The sequence below is a fragment of the Manis javanica genome, chromosome 2 (assembly GCF_040802235.1).
Source record: "Manis javanica isolate MJ-LG chromosome 2, MJ_LKY, whole genome shotgun sequence".
NCBI classification, from domain to species: domain Eukaryota; kingdom Metazoa; phylum Chordata; class Mammalia; order Pholidota; family Manidae; genus Manis; species Manis javanica.
Window position 1 is genome coordinate 176,529,131 of NC_133157.1, and position 22,515 is coordinate 176,551,645.

The 22,515-nt window shown below is 39.0% G+C and overlaps 1 protein-coding gene and 1 pseudogene across 2 annotated transcripts in view; both read left to right on the plus strand.

Moving 5' to 3' along the window:
- LRRC69 (leucine rich repeat containing 69) overlaps positions 1 to 22,515 on the plus strand; it is a 90,775-nt gene that overhangs the window by 13,343 nt on the left and 54,917 nt on the right. For both annotated transcript variants that reach the window (XM_017680849.3, XM_073219450.1), the window contains exons 2-4: positions 8,653 to 8,779; positions 14,728 to 14,800; positions 20,697 to 20,892. In XM_017680849.3, coding sequence (XP_017536338.3) covers positions 8,653 to 8,779; positions 14,728 to 14,800; positions 20,697 to 20,892 — 396 coding nt within the window. The remainder of the gene's footprint in view (positions 1 to 8,652; positions 8,780 to 14,727; positions 14,801 to 20,696; positions 20,893 to 22,515) is intronic.
- LOC108409984 (MOB kinase activator 2 pseudogene) lies at positions 12,849 to 14,101 on the plus strand (annotated as a pseudogene).

Genomic DNA, 22,515 nt, shown 5'->3' on the forward strand with positions numbered 1-22,515 from the left:
ATGTAATTTATTGAGGGTATGCTCTCAGGAGAAATCTGTAAGGGTGTGAGGGAAGCAGAACAGAGCAGGAAAAGAATCTAGGCAAACATGTGATTTCAGGAGAAATTTAGCCCCAGCCTTATCCCGTCAGAGTTCTGGAACATGATTTGCACCACAGAGGCAAAGGGACTAGCTGTTATAATCATGCACCCATTATGGGCTATAGACCACCCTGGGAGATGGAGTAGAGGCATATGATCTCCGGGTAAAGGTTCTCCTCATATCCTCGTAGCTGAGGGAAACTCCTTAGAGAAGTATGCAGGAGAAAGTTCTCAGCAGGAAAATTCTAGATTCTGAGGATTAAGCACTGTCTCAATAAAAGGGATCTGGTATACCAGATCCTGTAGGTGTCCCACCCTTCCCTTCTACTTCACTGGTGATTCCTTCTCTTTTACAATCCCATATGCTACCTTTTATTTGCTGAAGACTCACAAATTTATCATTTGGTCTTGACCACACTTTAGAGAACTTTTAGACTTGCATTTATAACTTCCCACTTGATATTTCCACTTACAGATCTAAAAGGCATCTTAATTTTAAGGTGGGCAAAACAAAACTTTTGATTCCTTGTCTTTCCTCCAAACTTGCCCTTGTCCCAGTTTTCCTCATTTCAGATGTATAACCTTCAAAGCTGGATCCTGTCCATGAATCTTCTCTTTGTCTTACACTTAAAACGTTTTGGCTCTATATCCAAAGCATATCTCTAACCCATCCATTTCTTCCCACCTCCATTACCAAGCCATCATTTCTCACCTGCACTACTGTGGTCATACCTGAATGTTATCTCTGTGCTTCAACTCTTGCACCCCCTGAAAAATATTCTTAATATAGCTTGGTCCTGTTACAACACACATCAAATAACTTTACACATCTTCTAAAACCCTAGGCATTTCTCACTGCACTTAAGAGTAAAATCCCAACCCCTTACCCTGGTTTACAAAACCATACCCAACCTGGCTCAAGTATGCTTTCCAAACTCAAGTTTTGCTGGGTTTCCCTCTACCCATTATGCTCAGTCACATCAGCCACATCTCCTGGCTCCTCAACCACACCAAGAATTTTTCTGTTTTGGGATCTTTATTTTGGCCATTTATTCTCTTATTTAGATCTCAGTGTAAATATCAACTTCTAAGATAACGTAACCTGATCAACCAATCACTATCTCCTCCTCCTTTTAATGATCTATGGAACACTTCCTACTGTCTGTTATTTTTCTTAATAATTTGGTTAGATTCGATCCTTTACTCATTAATTTGGTGGATTATTTTCTCTGTTACTGTGTAAGAGGCTTGAGGGTAAAGATCTTCCATGTCCTATGTCTATCTAACACCTAGGACTGGTGATTCATAGTAGGCATACAGTGCATATTTTAAAATGAATCCTGACCCACATGCTTCCTTAGAAATTGTTATATGGGCATTTTAGACTGCATTTCTTTCATAATTTATTTGTAGATATATTTTTAAGCATCAAAAAAAACCCACTTTATAGTCAAGCTTAATTATATTCTGTGATTTCCCTTTGATACACCATGAAATCAAATGTACCTTCATGTATCTAGACCATATCCTTAATTCTGTAAAATAAATGACAAAAAAACATTTAGCTCATAAATGAAAACTTCTGATGTAACATGCAAAATGAACACTGTATGGTCTGTGCCCTCAGCAACACCTGGAAAGCATTGATGATGTGAGAAATCTCAAGCTCTGTTCCTTGTTACCTATTTACTTTAAAATACATATTGCTGTCTCTTTGTTAGCAATTCTTCATGAGTTTCTCATGCCTGTGCACATCCTATAAGCAGAAGCACCAACTGTCTTTGTTCTGAACTAACTTTCCAAAGATGTTTATGTAGCAGATAATCTTGGAAATCAGGCAGTGTATCTTCCTCCAGAGTTCAGTATAAAGGAATAGCATGGTTACTACCTATTATAAAATATTCAGTTCCCTAAACTCATGTTCCTCATCTGTAATACAACCACCAAATATCCAGGTATTATCTGACTGTGCATTGCAGGTGCAAGAAGACCAATATTCTGGGCACTGCTGTTGCTATATATAACAAACTGTCCTTTGTCTCTTTCCCAGAGGTCTCATGCTTTCTACCAGCATTTATAAAATGGTGGCAGGGTAACTACTAGCTTGCAATTGGGTAAAATCTCTGAGCTTTCACAGTTCCTGACATTCTTGTGTTTCTCACCAGTGCTCACAGAAATTTTGTCAAGCAGCACTGGTTGGCTGCTATGAATGTTTCACTAAATTTAGGCAAACCAAAGAAATCTATCTCCTTCTTAGAAAGACTTCAAATAGTCACTAAGGTAGGCATATAATGGTTCCCCAAAGATGTTCATCCTAATCCTCATAATCTGTGAATATGTTAGGTTACATGTCAAAGGGGGCTCACAGGTACAGATGGAATTAAGATTGATAAATTGGCTGACCTTGATAATGATATTATCTTGGATAATCTTCATAGGCCCTATGTAATTATGAAGGACAGAGAGTATCAGAGTGATGTGATTTGAGAAAGACTCCACTAGCCACTGTTGGCTTTGAAGATAAAATGGGGGTGGGGAGAAGTCAAGGACTGTGGGCACCCTATAGAAGCTAGAAAAGACAAGAAAACAGATTCTCCCTTGTCTCTAGAAAGGAAAACAGCCCTGATGACACTGGTTTTTAAGGCAGTAAGACCCATTTCTGAAATCTGATCTCCAGAATTCTCAGATAATAAATTTATGTTATTTTAAGCAACTCTGTGGTTATTTGTTACAGTTCAATAGGAAACTAAAATGTTCAACTATTTTGGAAAAAGTTTTTCATTAGAATGGCTATACGAGTGTTCTTTAACTTCACCTTTAGGAAAGAATAAGGCCTCCAAGATGGTAGATTTATTGTTCTTTATAGGACAATGGTAATTCTCAGAGGAGAGCATATATGGAAGCAAAATCTTTTCCATGAATTCCAAGAACATGGAATTTCATTGTAAATATATCTTGTCCACTTTAATTAAAATCATTAACACACCTCCATACCAAATAACCAGTGTTATTTTAACTATAGATCATAACTTGCCTAAATTTTCTTGTCTTATGTAAGCTCGTTAATTTGTCAAAACTCCCATATCAAAATGTTTACTGTTTAATATTAAAATTCTTAAGTTTAGAGTTGGTAATGAAATTTGAGTGGTAGATTATATTTGGGAGTAAAAGTAAAGTATCATTTTATATCTTGGAAGATACAATTAGATTTTGAATCAAAGAAAAACACCATTTTTTTAAGAGACCAATACTGTATCACTGACTTAGCTGGATTAGTGGTTCAAGGAGAATCTTTCTAATTCCTTGTATATCGTTTCTAATTCCTCCTTCTTATGTCTGAACACTTTGTCAGTAGTATATAAGTAGGACCTCAGGCCTTAGGCTACATTTCTGATTTCAGAAAATTAGTCCTTTACTGAGTGTTAAAATGGCTTTGTTTCTATGGGTCACAATGCTACAATACTCTTAAGTTGCTCATGTGATGATTGTATCATTAATTCTATTTTTAAATACCCTTAGAATCATTTGTAATATAATTTTAATGAAGCTCAGTGCTTTAGCTGGTGTTACTCGAGGAGGAAAATATTTCTTCCAGCCCGGGGCAAATTACCTTTGCAACCAAAATCAGTCAAAGGGAGAAATAAAGTGGGAGAAATCCATTTATTGCTTACAAGCAGTTCTCCACTTCTCCTTGCCTGTGTCTCTCAACACCCAGCTGCAGAAACAGACCCCACAAACTTCTCCAGTCCAGTTACACTCTAGCTCCCCCTATCCTTGTAATCGCCTATTCCTATGGAGATGGATTACTTCTCACCACCCTTGGAAACACCTACTGATATGGAGATGCACTGAGGTGAGGCAAGAGATTCTGGAAATATTGCAATTTTACCTACAGCCCACCCCTTCAGAAATCTTGCCTCACAATCTACTCATGCCCCATCTTCTGCAATGGCCCCTGTGCAAGAAAACTAGAGCACTGTAACCAGACTAATATCATACAAAAACAATAGCATTTGATAATCCTCAAATGGAGGTTTCTGTAGGTTCAAAGTCCTATGCAGATTAAGTCCATATCTTGTCCATTCCACAGGTGGTCAGTAGCTGAATGGGTAGGGAGTTCAGAGCAATCATCACACAGCATTTGTAGCCAGAGGGCGGATCCAGGCAACAGGGACTATAGGAGAAAAAAACCTTAAGGGCGATAAGATACATGTTTAATGACACCAGCAAAGGCAAATCTTGTCCATTAGGTAGGATGCATGCAAGCGTATGGTCCTGTGATAGGACAGTGGCAGAAATGGAATCTTGTCTTGGTCTAGTATACCAGACTTTCACCCTCCTCCCTGTGGGAGTTACAGAGGAGTCAATATATAGGGCTACAGGGGGTACATGCACTGCTCATAAGGAGAAAACAAAATCTCCCCATAAGATTCTCTTACCTCATGGACACCCTGGGTATACAACCGTGATCTTTGGGGTCACTCTGCTGTTACTCCAGGAACACAAAGGAGGCCAGCTTCTAGGTCTTTTCCCCAAGGTGCCAGAAGGGCCAGCCATCACTGGTCTATGTGTTGAAATGTCCAGGGCCACGTCCATTCAACAGAGTCTCCAGGGTTTAATGCAGTAGGGGTTGGCCGCAGGATGTTGCTCTGCTGACTATATGCTGGCTTCAATAACTCCTCATTTGTTTGCACATTCAGTAGTATAGGAGAGGCAGCAATGTGTGTTAGCATGTCCACAGGGCTCAAGGCTCCTTTTTGGGGATTCTCATTCAAACACCATAGCACTGTCCATAAGTGAGCTGACTAGCTCAATAGACTACTGGTGTCTGACTTCAGGCCAGATTTCAACAAACCATTGTACCTCTCTATCATGCCTGCCCCAGTAGGGTTATATGGTACATGAAACTTCCACTTTATTCCTAACTACTGCACCCATTCTTGTAATGCATGTCCAGGAAAGTGGGTGCCTTGATCACTCTCAATCACCTGCGACTGGCCATAGGCTGCAAAGAGATGCTCTAGGCCCCTCTTGGTGGTTTGCTGATCTGCATGACTTGCAGGAAAAGCAACCAACAGTCCAGTAGCTGTATCCACACAAGTCATGGCATACCGATATCCTTCTGATATGGGCAGAGGCCCAATACAGTCTATCTGCCACCTCACACAGGGTATCTTCCCCTTTACTATTGTCCCATGTTGCTGCAGGACTCGGTGTACATCTCTCTTAGAGCACGCAAGGCACTCCTTCGGGGCTCTGTTGACTTCTTCAAAGGTCAATGGCAAGCCCTGCCTATGGGCTACAGCCCACATTGTCTTTTGTCCTACGTGCAACAAACACTGATGTAACCATTGGGCTGCATCAGAGGTAGGCTTTCTTTTTAGCCACTGCACCTGGACCAATGTGTCTGCTTCAGCATTCCCTGGGGATGCCGAAGGCAAATGGCCAGTCACATGATATACAGTAACAGTCTTAGTTTGGGCCCGTAGGTCTTGCCACAATTCTTGCCCCCAAAGAAGATGGTAACCAACCACCCAGTTGACATGGTACCATGTTGGCAGCCACAGGGTCAAGCCCTGATAGATGATCCAGCTGTCAGTGCAGACAACTATGGGGGAGGAATCTGTGTGATCATGAGCCATACTGTCCATAACTCAGCCCATTGACTTCTCCATCCTCCATCCATATTGTCTCAGTCTTAGGATGGAAAGCCGCAGCCCTCCACTTTGGGGGCTGCCATGACTGGAGCCATCTGTATACCAAGCATCTTCAGGTATAGAGGCTCTTGGCTACTAATAGCTCAAAAGCAACTTCTTCCTGCTTTCCACTGTTATATGTCACTGACCCCAGTAAGCATTGGAGTTGTCCATTTAAGGTGCTAGTAGATTGGTTACTCAGTTGCTGTGTGTGTGTGTGTGCCCCATTTGGCCAATGTAGACATCTGTGCCATACCACTCTGTAGCCTGTAGGTTCAGTCTTGTACCCACCCTGTGATCAGACAGGTGGTCATTACCTTGGTTATAATGGTTCTGGTGATGGACTCTGTAGCCAGCAAGGTGTGGTACACAGTAGCCAGTTGCTTCTCTATCAAGGTGTAACAGACCTCTGCTCCTTTTCATAGTTGTGACAAGAATCCATAGGTGGTGTGTCCATTCAAGCTGTTACCAAAGGCTCCATCCATAACCATCTTCAGTTACATGAACATCTAGCTCACAGGGCCTTGATGATGATAACACTCAAGGCCTGTATGGACTTGACTACTTGCTTAGCAGCAGTAAAAGTAGCTGCACATGTGTCATCCCAGTCCCACCTGATGCCCTTTTGTACCAACCAGTATAAGGGCCTCAGAACTGTGCCATGTGCAGGATAAACACTCTCCAGTAGCCCAAAAGACCCAAAAAGTCTTATAATACTGCCACAGTGGTAGAGGTAGGGAAAGCCTGGACCTTGTCTATGACTGCTTCTGGGATAATTTTAGTTTTACCCTTAAGACAATCCCAAGAACTTTACTGACAAACCAGGTCCCATGGGTCTTTGCCTCTGGCTTCCGTGTCCTGGACCTCAGTGGCTGGAACTGCTGCTCTTGCTTTCACTGGTGCCACAGTTCTAACAAGATCCTATTGGGCTGCCCATCAAGCTTTTCTTTCACTATACCCACCTTTATCAAATCAATCCACACCTGGGTCCTCTAGACCTTCATGTGGCCCTTTGTACCTCCTCTTGCAGTCATAGCCCATACTTCCTTCCATGCTCTTATTGTTTCAACCTCCCCCAGATCTGCTAAAGTATGAGCAACCTCACTTATGGGTTGCCCCATGTGGGGTACAGAAGAGTCACTAGCAACCCAGAGAGCTGTATGGAGCACCAGATTTCTCATTCATACAGTAAACAACAACTTATTGGGGTCCTGCGGGTCCGTATTATAGATAATTTTAATGCCCGCTCCCATAACACCTGCTGGAGCTCTGCATACATTTTCCACTTAGTGGGTTAAGTATGGTAAATCACCCTGATTAGGCTAAACTCCCCTGTTGGCTGCTGTCAGCCAATCCAGAAGCGCCTCATTCCCTAAAGTGTGACAAGTACTTTGCAACTGCTACCAGAGGGAAGGGTGAGTCAGCAGGGAAGCCAGTCTACACATATCAGACCCCAACATAAGAATTTTTTCTACTCTCATATCCCAGAGACACAAAAGCCATGTAGGCAAAGGTTCCAATAGCTTCTGCCTGTACCAGATGCTTATGTCCACCAGCTCATCCTGGGTATAGGGGCAGAGCATCAAGCACTCCACAACTTTGGGAGCAGGCTGCTCCTACCCAGATGAGCCTGTGGTTGTTACATTTTTACTTTCTTAATTACAACCTGGTGGGCCTTTAATATGGGAGAAGCTGGTGCTTTGGGACGTGGCCTTGGCAACAGATTGACCCTTGGCCCCACCCCCTCATCCTCTCCTGACATGTCCACTACCATCTCCAGGGCTGAAGATACCACTCTTTCCTCCCCCTCCCCCATGGCCTCCTGCAATGCAGATTCTCCTGTTGCCTCCTCCCTTTCTTTTATTGAATCTTCCAGGGTCGTGTCTCATCTTCTCAATAACCATCTCTCTTTCTTAAGGGCATCCCATTTGTCATTGTCCAGATCTTCCAGGCAATGCCAAAGTGTGTCTCTCTCCTGATTCTTCTTGATAACCCTTTCTACTATCTCAACAAACATATATCCCATAATCCCAGCTGCTACATGGCCGCTCAGAGCTTCTAATCAGTCTTTTATCTCACAGAGGGCTAATTCCACAGCTTCTGTTATCTCCACCCTTCCCCAATTCTGGGAAGGGCCCACCTGTCTAGGAGGTGCTTTACCCTAGACCAGTTCCCCACTAGGGGCTTCCCAAGAGGATGCCCCATGGGTGGGGGCTCCTGGGTTAAGCATCACCCTCCACAGCTGCAGCCACTGGGGTCCCCCCACCATCCACAGGGGCAGCCTGCCCAACATTGCACCCATGAAGGCAGATTTTGAGTTTAGAGGTCCTGTTGACTACCGCCAGGTATAACTCTAGGGGGAAAATATTTCTCCCAGTCCAGGACAAATTACCTTTGAAATCAGTCAAAGGGAGAAATAAAGTGGGAGAAACCCATTTATTGCTTATAAGCAGTCATCCACATCTGCTCTCCCATGTCTCTTACCACCCAGCTGCAAAAACAGACTTCACCAATCTTCTACAGTCCAGTTATACCCTTGCTCCCCAGACCTTTGTAATCACCTGTTGATATGGAGATGGCTACTACTCTCCACCCTTGGAAACACCTATTGATATGGAGAGCACTAAGGCCAGGCAAGATTCTGGAAATACTGCTACTTTACCTACAACTGGAAATTAAACTGCTTTAATTAACATGAAGTTCAAATGAACTTTATTTATAAAGATCATATTATGTGTATGTGAAATAATTGTTTAAGATTATGTTCAAGTTTTCTTAGGTTACATGTATTTCAGCAGAGGGGCTTAATTATGTTTTTTTTTCCTCATTTGAAGGTGAATGATGTGTGAGTTCATTAAATCTTTCTATGTTTGCAGTTAACAAAACTAAATCTGGGAAACAATCTTTTAGAAGAAGTTCCAAAAGAGATGAAATATCTTACATCTCTGAGGAAGCTCCATTTATTTGGAAATGGGATTTATAGATTTGCACCTGGAGCATGTGGTAAGTTAGTCAAAGAAGAGCAACATTATATTAGTCTCTTTATGTTGAACAATTTGGCAGTAAAGTAAAAAAGGAATTTTATATTTTTATCTTTTTTTGTTAGAGATATTTACTGTTGATATTAAGGAAACTGGGAACAATAGTTTTTTTATTCAACTATTGTGTTATATAGTTCTTCACATGTTGATATTACAAAGAAAGTTAGCATTAGTGTTAGTGACTTTTTCTTGTTCAGAATCAGTGTGCATTTCAGCTCTCAAATCTGGGGGCTTTTTCTCTGTGCCAGAGAGAACACTAGTTAGAAATCACATCAAGGAAAGCTCCCCCAAACTCTCAAAAGATTGGGTATAGAAGGAATGGGCCTCAACATAATAAAGGCCATGTATGACCAACCCACAGCTAACATCATACTCAATGGTGAAGAGAAGTAACCTTTTTTCCTAAGAATAACATGAAGATGTCTACTCTTAACCACTCTTCCTCAATATAGTATTGAAAGTCCTACCTATGGCAATTAGGCAAGAAAAAAAAGGCAAAATATTAAGGAGGATGAAGTAAAACTGTCAGTATTTGGAGAGACATGATATTATATAGAGAAACACTAAAGCCTCCACCAAAAAACTAGTAGAACTAATAAATGAATTTAGTAAAGTTGAAGGATACAAAGTTAACATACAGATCAGTTGAATTTCTATATTCTCATGAGCTATTGGAAAGAGAAATTTAAGAAAACCATCTCATTTACAATTGTACCACAAGAATAAGATACCTAGGAATAAGTCTAATCAAGCAGGTAAAAGACCTATACTCTGAAAACTACAAAATGCTGATGAAAGAAATTGGAGAAGGCACAAATAAATGGAGAGATATTCTGTGCTCATGGATTAGACAATGAATATTCTTAAAATGTCCACTTAGGAAGCAACCTAAGTGTCCACAGAACTGAAAGCAATCTACAGATTCAATGCAATGGGGGTCAAAATTTGATGAGGATCAAAATACCAATGGCATTTTTTGCATAAGTAGAACAAAGAATCCTGAAATTTGTATGGAACTACAAAAGATCCCAAACAGTCAAGGCAATTTTGAGAAAGAAGAACAAGGATGGAGCATCACACTCCCTGTTTATAGACTATACTACAAACCTACAGTAATCAAAACAGTATGGTACTAGCACCAAAACAGATACATAGATCAATGGAATAGAATTGACAGCCCAGAAATAAACCCACACTTAAATGCTCAGTTAATCTATGGCAGAGGAGGCAAGAAGAGACAAGGGGGAAAAGACAGTCTCTTCAATAAATGGTATTGGGAAAGCTATATGCAAAAGAATGAAACTGGACCACTATCTTTTACCATATACAAAAATAAATTCAAAATAGATTAAAGACTTGAACATAAGACCTGGAAACCATAAAACTCCTGGAAGAAAACACAGGCAGTAAGCTCTTTGGTATCAGTCTTATCAATACTTTTTTGGACCAGTCTCCTTAGACAAGGCAACAAAAGCTAAAATAAACAAATGGGATTATATCACACAGCACAGTTTCTGCACAGCCAAGGTAGCCATCAACAAAATGAAAAAGCAACCTACTAAATCGGAGAAGGTATTTACATGTCATGACATCTGAAAGGGATTAATATCCCAAATAAAGAATTTACTAACTTAATATTTTTAAAAAATTAAAAAATGGGCAGAAGAGTTGAATATACGTTTTTCTCTAAAGAAGACATACAGATGGCCAACAAGGGACATGAAAAGGTGTTCAATATCACTAATCATCATGGAAATGTAAATCAAAACCAGAGTGAGATCTCACCTTACACCTGTTAAATTGGCTATTATCAAAAAGACAAGAAATAGTAAGTGTTGGCAAGGATGTAGAGAAAAGGGACCCCTCATCTCCTATTTGTGGGAATGTGAATTGATGGAACCACTATGAAAAACAGCTGGAGGTTCCTCAAATAATTAAAAACAGAATTACCATATGTTCCATTAATTCCACTTCTGGATATTAATCAGAAGAAGACAAAAACACCAATTTTAAGAGAGATATGCACCTCTAAGTTTATTATAGCATTGTTTGCAGTAGCCCAGATATGGAAGCAACCTTAATGTCCATTAATACATAGCTGGATAAAAATGTCATATATATGTATGTATACATATATATGTATATGTATATATGTATATACATATATGTATATGTATATACATATATATGTATATATGTATGTATACATATATACAATGGAATACTATTCAGCTGTAAAAATAAACAAATCTTGCCAGATGGGACAATATGGATGGACTTAGAGGGCATTATGCTAAGTGAAATAAGTCAGAGAAAGATAGATGCTTTATGATTTCACTTACATGTGGAATATTTTAGACAAAACAGACAAAAAAAAAAACCCAGACTAGAAACAGGGAAAAAAATAACTTGTTTATCAGAGTGGGTAGATGTTGGGGTTGCTGGTGAAACAGGCAAAAGGGATCAAGAGGTACAAACTTCCAACTATAAAATGAGTAAGTCATGGGGAAGTAATGTACAGCACAGGGAATGTAATCAAAATATTATAATACCTTTATATGGTGAGTAACTAGACTTATACTGGCAATCATTTTGTAATGCATAAAAACATTGAATCACTATGCTGCACACTTGTAACTAACAGGATATTGTATACCAATTATGCTTCAGTTAAAAAAAGGCTGTGCCCCACAGATCTCCTTGTTCTTCACATTTTTATTCTGTCTCAATATTGAGTCACAATCTCTTATCAAGATGCTAAGTTTAAATCAATTTGAAGAGGATTTTAAAGAAAAGGTATGAGATCCAACCATTGGCATTCTTTTCTTTGTGTTGCCTGTAAGCCTGTAATTTCTCCATTCAGTAGGACACTCTTCCTATTTAATATAGAGTGGGCTTAAGAACAGAATGCATGACAAAGGATCTGAGTGATGTGTATAGTTTTATTAACTCATGTAATGTACTTCAGCACTCCATGTCTTTTTCCCAAAACTAGAGATATATTATAGAATTTAAGGTTCTGTGGAATTTTGAGGCCTGGATGCTATATATATAATCACTATCATCATCAGGCAGCATTTTTTTAAGGGTATTATTGCATGTGGCACTGAATTAGAGGCATATATGGTACTAATGGATTCTGGTACCATCTCTTTAAAGTACTTTAACATCTTAGGTCATGTATCTTGGAGAAAATTTTTCCTCAGATTAAGAACTATTAACAAACACATATTGATACTTATGCATATTATTTATGCAAACCCAGATTCTGGGTTCAGTTACAGTTTATTTAGAAAGAAAACAGTATATGTGAGGAAAAATTAAGGGCATGCAAAGAAATAGACAATAATGTTTTATGAACTATACTGAGGGGACAGACAGGTAAAATCTGATGGCGGATATTAAGCAAGCTGTTTAATGATAATTTAGGTTTCTGTAAATAAAATTTTTCTTCTCATGATGCCCTTAAATTTGAGGTTTATGAAATATATGTAGATCTGTGTACAGTGCCCCTGAGTGTCTGTAGGTTCTATATTTCTTGATTTAGGGCTGTTGAACTTTGAAAATCCCATGTTGAGTGGTATAAATTATCTTCAATGTCAGGTCCTGATTATCCAAGAGCTATAGTAGTTTGGTGTTGGGGAGTTGAGCCCTGTCCAGCATGTTACATGACCCTGTCCCCCTGACCAGAACAGAATGGACCAGAACTAGACACATGTCCCCAGCTGGGTCAGTCATATCCTCTTTCTTGGGAACTACCATAGAGTCTAAAAAAGTTTGACTGGTCTTAGCTAATCACATGAACTAAGACAGAGGCTGCAAATTGGTAGTTTATAGGCTGAATCTGGTTCACAAATAGGTTATTTTGTCTGCCTTTTTAAAATTTTGAATTAGGGTTCTAAAATTTTCAAATGAAGAGAGTTCATATAAAAGTCTGCTCTCTGGCTCTGTTTCACCCATATTAACAAAGAAAGATTAGGCAACACTGGAATCACATTCCCACATGACAGCAAGTGCCTGGATCTGGCTGAATGGCTGCTGCCCTGTTAAAGCATGTGCTCACCTGTGCACTCCTCCCAAGCACAGGTACAGTCCCGCTAGGCCCACTATGTCTTGAGTTATCCTTTTGGTTTCTGTAGGCATTTCACTTTGAGGACTCTGTCTATTCTGTCTGCAAACATTCAAACACAGTAGTTGTTCTGGGATGGCTGTGAATATGTGAAAAATTAGAATCTGTTCAAAAGAGAAAGAATGGGAAGTTGGGGAGTGGAGAAAGAGAGAAAATAAGAATGTGAAGCTGAGAGAAGCTGTAATGGGACATGAAACTGTGTTCAGCAGAGATTCCCAGGTGGTATAATTCTACCAGATTTTGAGAAGTTCCTGGGGGACGACAGACTACTAGCCTGGAGCATGGTGTGGATCTCCTTGGAGTTCATAACCTGGTTTACTGGTTCAGAAGAAGCATCAGAAAGCTAGGAGACCCAAGCCTGAGCATTTCTGTGACTACCAAGAGCAGCCAAAGCACTATGTATATATACATAGCCAATATATATACATATATGTGATCCTATAATTATACAATATTATGTGTATATATATAAACATGTTAATATGACTTCTGGCTGCTGCAGCCATGGGCTGAGGGCCGAGGTGTTGAGAGGCAGGCACAGGGCACCTAATAGGCACTGACTGGCTTGTGGGGAAGTTTAAAGCCAAGCCCAATGGGAAGAAGCCTGCCGTGTAAAAGACGACATATGTGGAGCCAGAGTACACCAAGTCCAGAATTTCCCCTTAGAGTGCAAAGGCTGGTGGTGCTGCCCCAGGAGATCGACCTTGGTGAGTATCTGGGGAGCGACATCACGACGTTTTTCGACTATGTCCACCTGCAGTATAGCACCGTCTCAGAGCTCCACATTGGACAGGCGTGCCAGTCGACAGCCCTTTGCCACACACAGTACTCCTGGTATGAGGAGAGGGGAAACAAGGTCAGTGCACAGCCCCCCAGTATGTCGACTTTGTCTTGAGAGGCATGCAGAAGCTGGTGACCCACAACGACGTGTTCCCCATGAAATATGGCAGATAATTCCCCAGCTCCTTTTGAGTCTCTGGTGAAGAAGATCCGCAAGTGCATGTTCCATGTGCTAGTGCACATCTCGTCCCACGTCGACCCTGGCCCTGAAGCTGCACGGGTACTTGAACATACCCTGTCCATTTCATCCTCTTCATCCGGTAGTGCAACCTGCTTGGCCGCAAAGAGACCGCTGTCACTGATGGCCTCACCTAAGTGCAAGCGTGACGGCGGGGCCTCGACGGGAGCGCGCGCGCACAGGTGCAGGGGAAGGAAAGGTAAGCCCCAGGGCCTGTGTGCAGATGCAGAGAGGAGCTGCGTGTGCGTGCGTGTCTGCATAGGCCCACGCACGTGCGGGGCACGCTCAGCCGGAGCTCCCAGGAAGCTAGGCGCGCAGTCTTGCTCTGCCGGGACACGCCGCGGGGGAGTGGACCCTGCAGATGCCTGCCGGCAGTGGCGCTTAGATGGGTGTCTCTCTGCCGTCTCTCTATTGAATATATGAGGGCACTTGTGTAGAGCAGCATTTGAACTTACTTCATTCGCTCAACAAACATTTATGGGACTACCGTTCTAAGTTAAAAACAAAAACAAAAATTGGGTTCCAGTGCCTTAGTTTTTGGTTCCAGTTCATGGAGAGCATGGTTCGGTCCTCAGGCGTCATGATTTAGCTTTGTCATTTGGGGATAATTTCCCCTTTTTTGCTTAAGCTAGTTTAAGAGGGTATCTGTTACCGGTAACCCAAAGAGCCAGGGCAAGAAACGAGAAGGAAAAGAAAAGCACACACAGAAATGGCTACAAGTTATTTTCCAACACAGCTAAGGTGACGAATTATTTTCTAACAGATGGCTTACAAAATTTGATCCTGCTTAATCTGAACAACAATCAGCTCACACAGATTCCTGAAGAAATCAGCAGGTAATTGTGTCATAGTGAGACTTGATTAACTCTCTGCCAGCCCCACTCCCATCTCCACCCTGGTCATCTGAACCTATTATGCCTAGCCCTTAAATCGGGTTTTGTACATAGCAAAAAGGCATCTGAAGGACTGAGGCAAGCCACTGATTTTAAGCAGATGATTCCTTAAATACTTAAGAGACATGGGAAACCGCAAGACTTGGTAGTCCATGGGTAAAAGTGGAGGGTTGAATCATTAAGTTCGAAAGTTGATGGTGTTACTGATTTCCCAACTCTGGGGTTCTTGGATCTTGTTATACTGCAGAACTGGGGACATTAAATTTTATTTCATGTAAGTACTGTAAACTATTTTCAGCCTGATGGAAAAGGTAATATAAAAACAAAGTATTTGAAACCAAGATGTCATTGTCATTTAAAAAAAAAACCCACATTTTATTGTCAGTAACAACAAAATGCTGTTTTTCCTTATCCCGCACATCTGCATGATGGCTGCTGTTACGGTGGCTTTCTGGAGCCAGCTGAGGGCTTGCCCTTCTGCAGGCAAAACACCCTCTTGGGCTTTTCCACTGACAGATGGAGAGAGAATCCTGCTCTGGTTTACTTCACTTGGGAGACTCTCTTTATTGCCTGTTGAATAGAAACAGATGTATTACAACATAAGAACATCCAGATTTTTAAAAGGGGATACAAAGCTATGAACAGTCATCAACAAAGGGCTTCCTGCAGCACCTAAAGTCTATTTCAGTTCGCTAGCCAACGTATTAGGTTTCTCAGATTTTTAATAGAGAAAGTAATGTTTTCAGCTAAAGCGACTAGAAAAAATTTTGAAGCAATCTAATTTTTGAAGAACAATATTTATAGCAATGAAAATGCCAGAAGTCTGCTTGCCTTTTTACTTATTCAGCTTATCATTCATTTACACATTGATGATGTAATGAAAAAAGGACCTTGGAAGATGTGGCGACCTAGGTTGTGCAACTAGCCTTATGACGTTGGACAAATAATTTAACTGAGCTGGACCTTAGTGTTCTTATTTCTAAAGGAAGAAGTTTTAGTAGATGAACTTCAAAATTCTTGCAGCTATAACATGTTAGTAAACTTAGGTCTGTTTGGAGTATACAAAGTACAATATCCAAGGAATTGTATAAATTTACATTGACAGAAAAGTGAATGAAAACTTTCACTGAAAAAAGCAGGATTGCAAAATGTATAGGTCCATGCTGTTTATAGATAATTCTGGATTGCCTGTATTCTGGCTTTGCCCTAGATGTAAGCTGATTGGTTGGTTACCTCTTCAAGCAGGATTCAGTTTTTCTGACCATGGGAAAGTTTCTTCACCTTCCTGCAAAATGAGGACAATAGTAATAGTGCTTACTTCATAGAGTTGTTTTGATGATTAAATAAACTAATCCATTAAATATATTTATGGTTGAGCCTGGACATAGTAAGGATGTCCAAACAATGGATGTTTAGGTTTTACTATTATTCGTTGTTATTTTTTGTTATTCTTTCTGTTCCTCTCATTCTTTCTTTTTTAGAGGCAAAAGATTGACTTAATGGTCAATTTGCAAAAAAGCCTTGAGCATGCATGGCTCAGCATCCTCCTCTTGCTTTGCCAAGTATCAGCTGCCTTAGCAGGAAAGGCTGGGACTGGGTTGGAATGTTTAGTGTAATTCAGGGGAGGGCTGGTGGAGAGCTTGCCAGTGTTCATGTCAGCTCTGTGCTGATGTATGATTCCCTTCTTTCTGCATCCCGTTTTATTTCTCAATTGGTTTAGAGCCTGTGAAGGGGAGAGAGGAGTTTTATTTGTTAGCTTACTTAAACTATGGAGTATCAGTTCATGGACTTGGAATCAAACCTGAGCAGGTGAGGGTTCTGTCCCTAAACAACTCTGTTGGACAAAGCTGCACAACCACAGAAGCAGAGGAAGAACGTGGACACCCTGGGGGCAGATCTCTGAAAGAACAGAGAGGGAGAGAGGAAGGGACAAGTGGCTCCATTCTTTGTCCAAATTCGTCAGTCAGTGAAGTTATTCTTCACCACTGCAGTGGAAGACCAGGAAGGCATTACAAGTGTACCTCCTCTAGTTTTCTCTTGGAAAAGTAGAAGTTCTCCCTGCTCTAGGGAAATTGAAACAATGGCAGATACTTGTTTCTCCCCTCTGCTCTTTACTCAACCAAACTATTGATGGGCACATTAACAATAGCCTCTGAACTCAGTTTGGTGCCCTAAAATAACAAAAGGAAAAGCCAACCATCGCAGTAGTCATTCAGAGTAGACTTAATTAAAATAATTACTCTAACAATGATGAGTAAAGAAAATTCCCTGTCCCTTTTCCCACACAATTGTACTCTATTTTAACACTAGGATGTCCTTCTTTGATCCTTTGTACTCTCTGCAAATGACTTGCTCCCAATTTTACTGAGAAATTCGGGCTACCTAATTTCCTTTTCAGACTCTTTTCTTGCCTTACACAGACCTTAAGGCAAAGTCTATTTCTTGCCTTTTCTCTTCTGCTTCCTCATTCTTCTTTCTTTCATAACCAACCTTCTCAAACATGCCATTTGTTTATTGCTTTTGTTTCCTGTTTACTCCCTTACATTCTCTTCTTCCCTCTCCATTCTACAGAATATCATTTTCAAAGGCCATTAATGCCCTTTGATTATGGTATTACCTAGAATAACTGGCTAATATATGGGGAAAAAAATAAACTCTCTGCTGTTTAAAAATTACATAAAAATCGTGAGTGGTCAACTCAGTGAGTTTTGACAAATGCACACATGCCAATAAGATATTGACTGTTTCTTCATCCACACATTTGCTGATGCACACTTCCAATGAATTCTTACCCCTTATAGGCAATCACTATGCTGATTCCCATCTCTAAAAGTAGTTCTACTTGTTCTAGAACCATATAAATGGAAGCATACAACGTGTGTTCTTTTGTGACTTCTATTGCTAAGCATATTTTTTTTGACATTTGCCTTATTGTTGCATTTATCAGTAGTTATTGTGTTTTGTTTATTCTAAATAGCATTTCATGCATGAATATGCCACAAATTATTTTCTTCTGTTTATGGACATTTGGGTCATTTGGCATTTAGGGTTATTATAAACTATGTTATTATAAATATTCCTGTACAAGTATTTTTGTGTCTTTTTGAACATTTGTTTATTTTTCATTCCAATTCTGGAGAACAGAATCATAGAGTTATAGAGTAGGAGAGTAAGTATATATGTTAATTTATACTGTCAGTAGTTCTGCAATGTGTCTGTGCCGTTTTGCATCCCAGCAGTCTTAAAACTTTTAGCTGTGGTCATGGGTTTAAAGTCATAGTCACTGTAGTTTTACTTTGCATTTACCTGATGTCTAACAATGTGGAGCACCTTTTCATGTTCTTATTCACCATTTATATACTTCTTTTGTGACGTTTGTTTCCTGTTTGTGTCTCAGTCTGAGAATTGAGTTTTAAGAGATTTTTATGTATTCTGGATGCAGGTGCTTTGACAAGTGTACATATTGTAGATATGCTCTTCTAGTATGTGGCTTGCTTTTTAATTTTCTTAATGGTACCTTTAGATGAGCTGAAGTTTTTAACTCTGATGAAGCACAAAGTATAAATTTTTTAAGATTAGTGCTTTCTGTGGCCTTTTACAGCAATCTTTGCTTATCCCCAAATTATCAATCCATTATCCTATATTTTCTTCCATATGCTTTATTTTACGGTTTTATATTTATATTATATTTAAGTCTGTGGTTCATCTAAAATTAATGTTTGTGCATGGTGTGTGGTAATGGTCAAAGTTTATTTTTTTCCCCATGTATTTAGCCAGTTATTCTAGCACCATTTGTAGAAAGACGTTTTCTACATTTACATTTATAATTTCTTGACTTTTCTATATTTAAAATTTTCTGTATTTATAATTTCTTAGTTGAATTACGTTGACACCTTTGCCAAAAATCGAATGACCATTTATGGATCTCCATTCTTTTCCATTGATCTATTTTTCTGTCATTTCTACAATAAAATACTATCTTATTACCGCAGCTGTATTGTAAGCTTTGAAATCAGTTATGCAAGTCCTGTGACTTTGTCTTCTTTATAATAGTTTTGGCTATACTAGGTACTTTGAATTTCCATATACATTTTAAATTGATATGTCAATTTTTACACAGTGAAACAGGATTTTTATTTGAACTGAATGAAATCTGTAGATCAATTTAGGGAGAAGTGGCATCTTAGCAATATTGTTCCTTTCTATACATGAACAAGATATATCTCTATTTTTACTTAGAGCCCCTTTAAATTTTCACAGTTATGATTTATAGTTTTTAGTGTGAAGTTCTCTCATTTCTTTTATTAAATGTATTAACTATCTTTCTTTTCACTGATATTACCACAATGGAGTTTTTTGAATTCTTATTTTCCAGTTGTTTGTGGCACAATATAGAAATAGAATGGACTTTTTAATAGTAACTGTATAGTCTGTGACAGTGCTTTTTTTTAGTTCTGATATCTTTGTTTGCATTCTCTCTCTTTACCATTCAAAGTTTGGACTATTTCTTTAATTTTGACATCCTCTTCTCCCATGCCTTTTGAGAGTCCTTGACAGCTTGGTTCATCTTTTATTTCTCTACTGTGTCTTCTCTGGATGCCTTTTTAAAAAAATTGTCAGATGTTGACATTTCTCAAGAATCTTTCTCTGGCTCCCTCTCTCTGTTCTCCCTCCCTCTTTTTGTTGTTATTCTTCTGTCAGTCTCATCTATCCAAATGGATTCTACTGTCATGTTTATAGCTTCCCCAAATCCCTTTCACTAGCACTGACCATTCTGCTAACCTCCAGTCCCCCATTTTTAACTGTCTAAAAATTTCATCTCATTCTGTTATTACCTTAATCTGCTCAAAACACTTAACCTTGAGATCATTATATAGCTTCATTCTTAGCATTGCAAACAGACACTTCTGCATTTGAATCTTGACACTGTTATCTACTGGTTGGGTAATTTGGGCAAACTAATAACTGCTTCTGATTTCTAAATTAAGGGTAATAATTCCAACCTTAGTGTTGTGCACATGATTAAATTTAATGCACAGTTACATAATTGGTGATCAGTAGTGCTAATTTCTTTCTGCTTCTTTATTCAGTATAATAATATTTCCTCAGTTTACTATACCCTCCTGTTGCCCTAATTTTGCAAGTTATATTATTCAGAGCCAGGTTCAAAATGTTGATTCTTTCAACATGTTTATGATATATTTGAGGTACCATATCTGCAGTTATACACTTCAGTTCCTTTAGCTCTCTTCTCCCTGTTCAATGACATTTCTATCCTTATTTTATGGCTCTATCAAATATTTCCTTCTAGACCATGATACACACTGGGGCAGAATTTGTGGCTGCTCTATCTTTGCATCTACCACAGCAACTAAGTGGTTCTCGCTTCTGTTTGGTACAGGATATATAATCTGTATCTGTATCATTTATGTATCTTTGTCTATATATCTATGCCTATTTATACCATGTATATGTGTATGTATATTTATATATATGTATATTTGTACATGTCTGTGTGCTTCTTTGTCCTCTGGCTTCCTCTTCAATATAGCCAATGTATGTGTACAAAGAATGAAAACAGAATTTTTTTTCTGAAATCTAGGTTTTGATTACATAAAATACCTTTAACAAATGCTTTCTTATTAAAAAATATCTTTAAAAGTGAAATTACAACAGAGATTGTTATGCTTAAATGATTCATAGTAGTTGTGAACACTTGACTAAAGTAAGACTTGGATGAACCACAAAAGATAAATTGACACATGGCTCCTGATAGGTGGTGTCACTACAATGGACTTCCTTATTCTTGTGAGTTTCATTCAGGTATTTTATTTTTTAGATTAAAAAGCCTTACATATTTGAGTCTAAATCATAACCAGCTGGACAGCATTCCTAAAGAACTTTGTTTCCTTAACAACCTCTCTGAACTTCAACTCAGCTACAATAAGCTTGTCTGCATACCTGAAGAGATTAAATTCTTGAAGAAGCTCCAGAAGCTTCTTCTGGTCAGGAACAACATTGAAGCTTTGCCAGAGGTAAACAAAAAATGGAACCAGATTTTTCTTTGGTTGGGGAAGTACTCATTACAACCCAATGGGGAGAGGTTGTAGAATAGATTAGGGCATCCAAGTGCAATCCATCGTTTACTTTCCCTCTGAATAGATGCAGTTAGTTCCCAAATCTCTATGACAAAGGAGAGCTATAACTTGGATTAGTCATAGCTAGGGCTGCCAGATTTAGTAAATAAAAATGTAGGATGCTCACTTAAATTTGAATTTCAGATAAGCAATGAATAATTTCTTAGTATTATTATGTTTTACATATTGCATGGGACATACTTATACTAAAAGAAAAATCATTATCTGAAGCTTAGATTTAAGTGAGCTCCCCTATATTTTATCTGGCAATCCTATATAGAGAAAAATATAAGTACATTTTGGTTTTGGAATATATGCTAGCTTCCATTTTCCCTCCATATGGCCTCTCCATCCTTTTCTAACCTGCTCTGTGCCCAAGGAACTGACCTGTACAGGCTTCAGTGAGCTGCTTTGTCCTCTGGCTTTCTCTTAGGCATGGCCAAGGAGAGGTTCTAGCAGAAGGTGAAACAGCAGGAGAGTGAGTGCCAGGTATTCCCCTGACAGGGTGCTGTGAGTTGCCTTCACACCTTTCTGGAAGGCCATAGCTAATGTCAGGTGGTCCTCATAGGAAACGTTACTACCTCACCTTGGCTCTTAGGCCTATGGTGGTAAAGAACTCCCTGCTGTTGTGGGCTTTTGGGAACTTTGTGGGTTTAGAGACCTACCTTTTTTGTTTCAGGGAATCTTGTTGTCAAATTTTTATAAATAGTAGTTTTATTAAACTCAGATTTTTCAGCCTGAGAGTACTGGTTCCTACTAGGAACATGTCAATAGGTTCATTCCTTATGCAAATTAAAATTAATTTGATAGGACGAAATGCATGTCATGTAGTAAATTGAAGAATAAAAAACGCAGATCAATTCCTACTGTTTCATTTTCTCTCAGGGTTTTCCCTTCAAAAATTCTGTGCACATTGTAATGTGATATATGAAAATATTCTAAGGTGTAAGCTATAAATAAGTATATTTCAAAGATTTTATTCTTAAATTCCTTAAATATCCTAATTTCTATGAACAAGTAATAAAATACCTTGAAATTATGGAATCAATCTATTAAAAGTGTTACCTCCTTTATTTGAGGGAAAAGCAATAGCAGCGGCAACAGAATTGTCATCATGAAACATTTTACTATTTAGTATTTAGAACAACTCTGATGTAGCTCTTCTTATTATACCAATTGTAGAATAAGAAACAGAGAGATTATGTGACTTGAACACAATTTGCAAAGGTCAGAGAAGGGGCTCAAATACATGTCAGTCTAACTTAAAAGTCTGTACTTCAAGTCAGTATGCTTACTACAATTTTATAAATCGATAGGAGTCTGTATTTTAAAAAATTTAAATGTTATTGAGTCCTATCCTGAATTATCACATAAAGAATTTATATGATAATTAATATCCTTAGGCATTTAATATGACTCAGTTTATCATTTTACTTTTGGTCTGCATTATAAATTATAAGGCATAACAGAAAATGCTCATTTGTTTTAATAATAAAAAAATTATTAATCATTTTCTGGTAC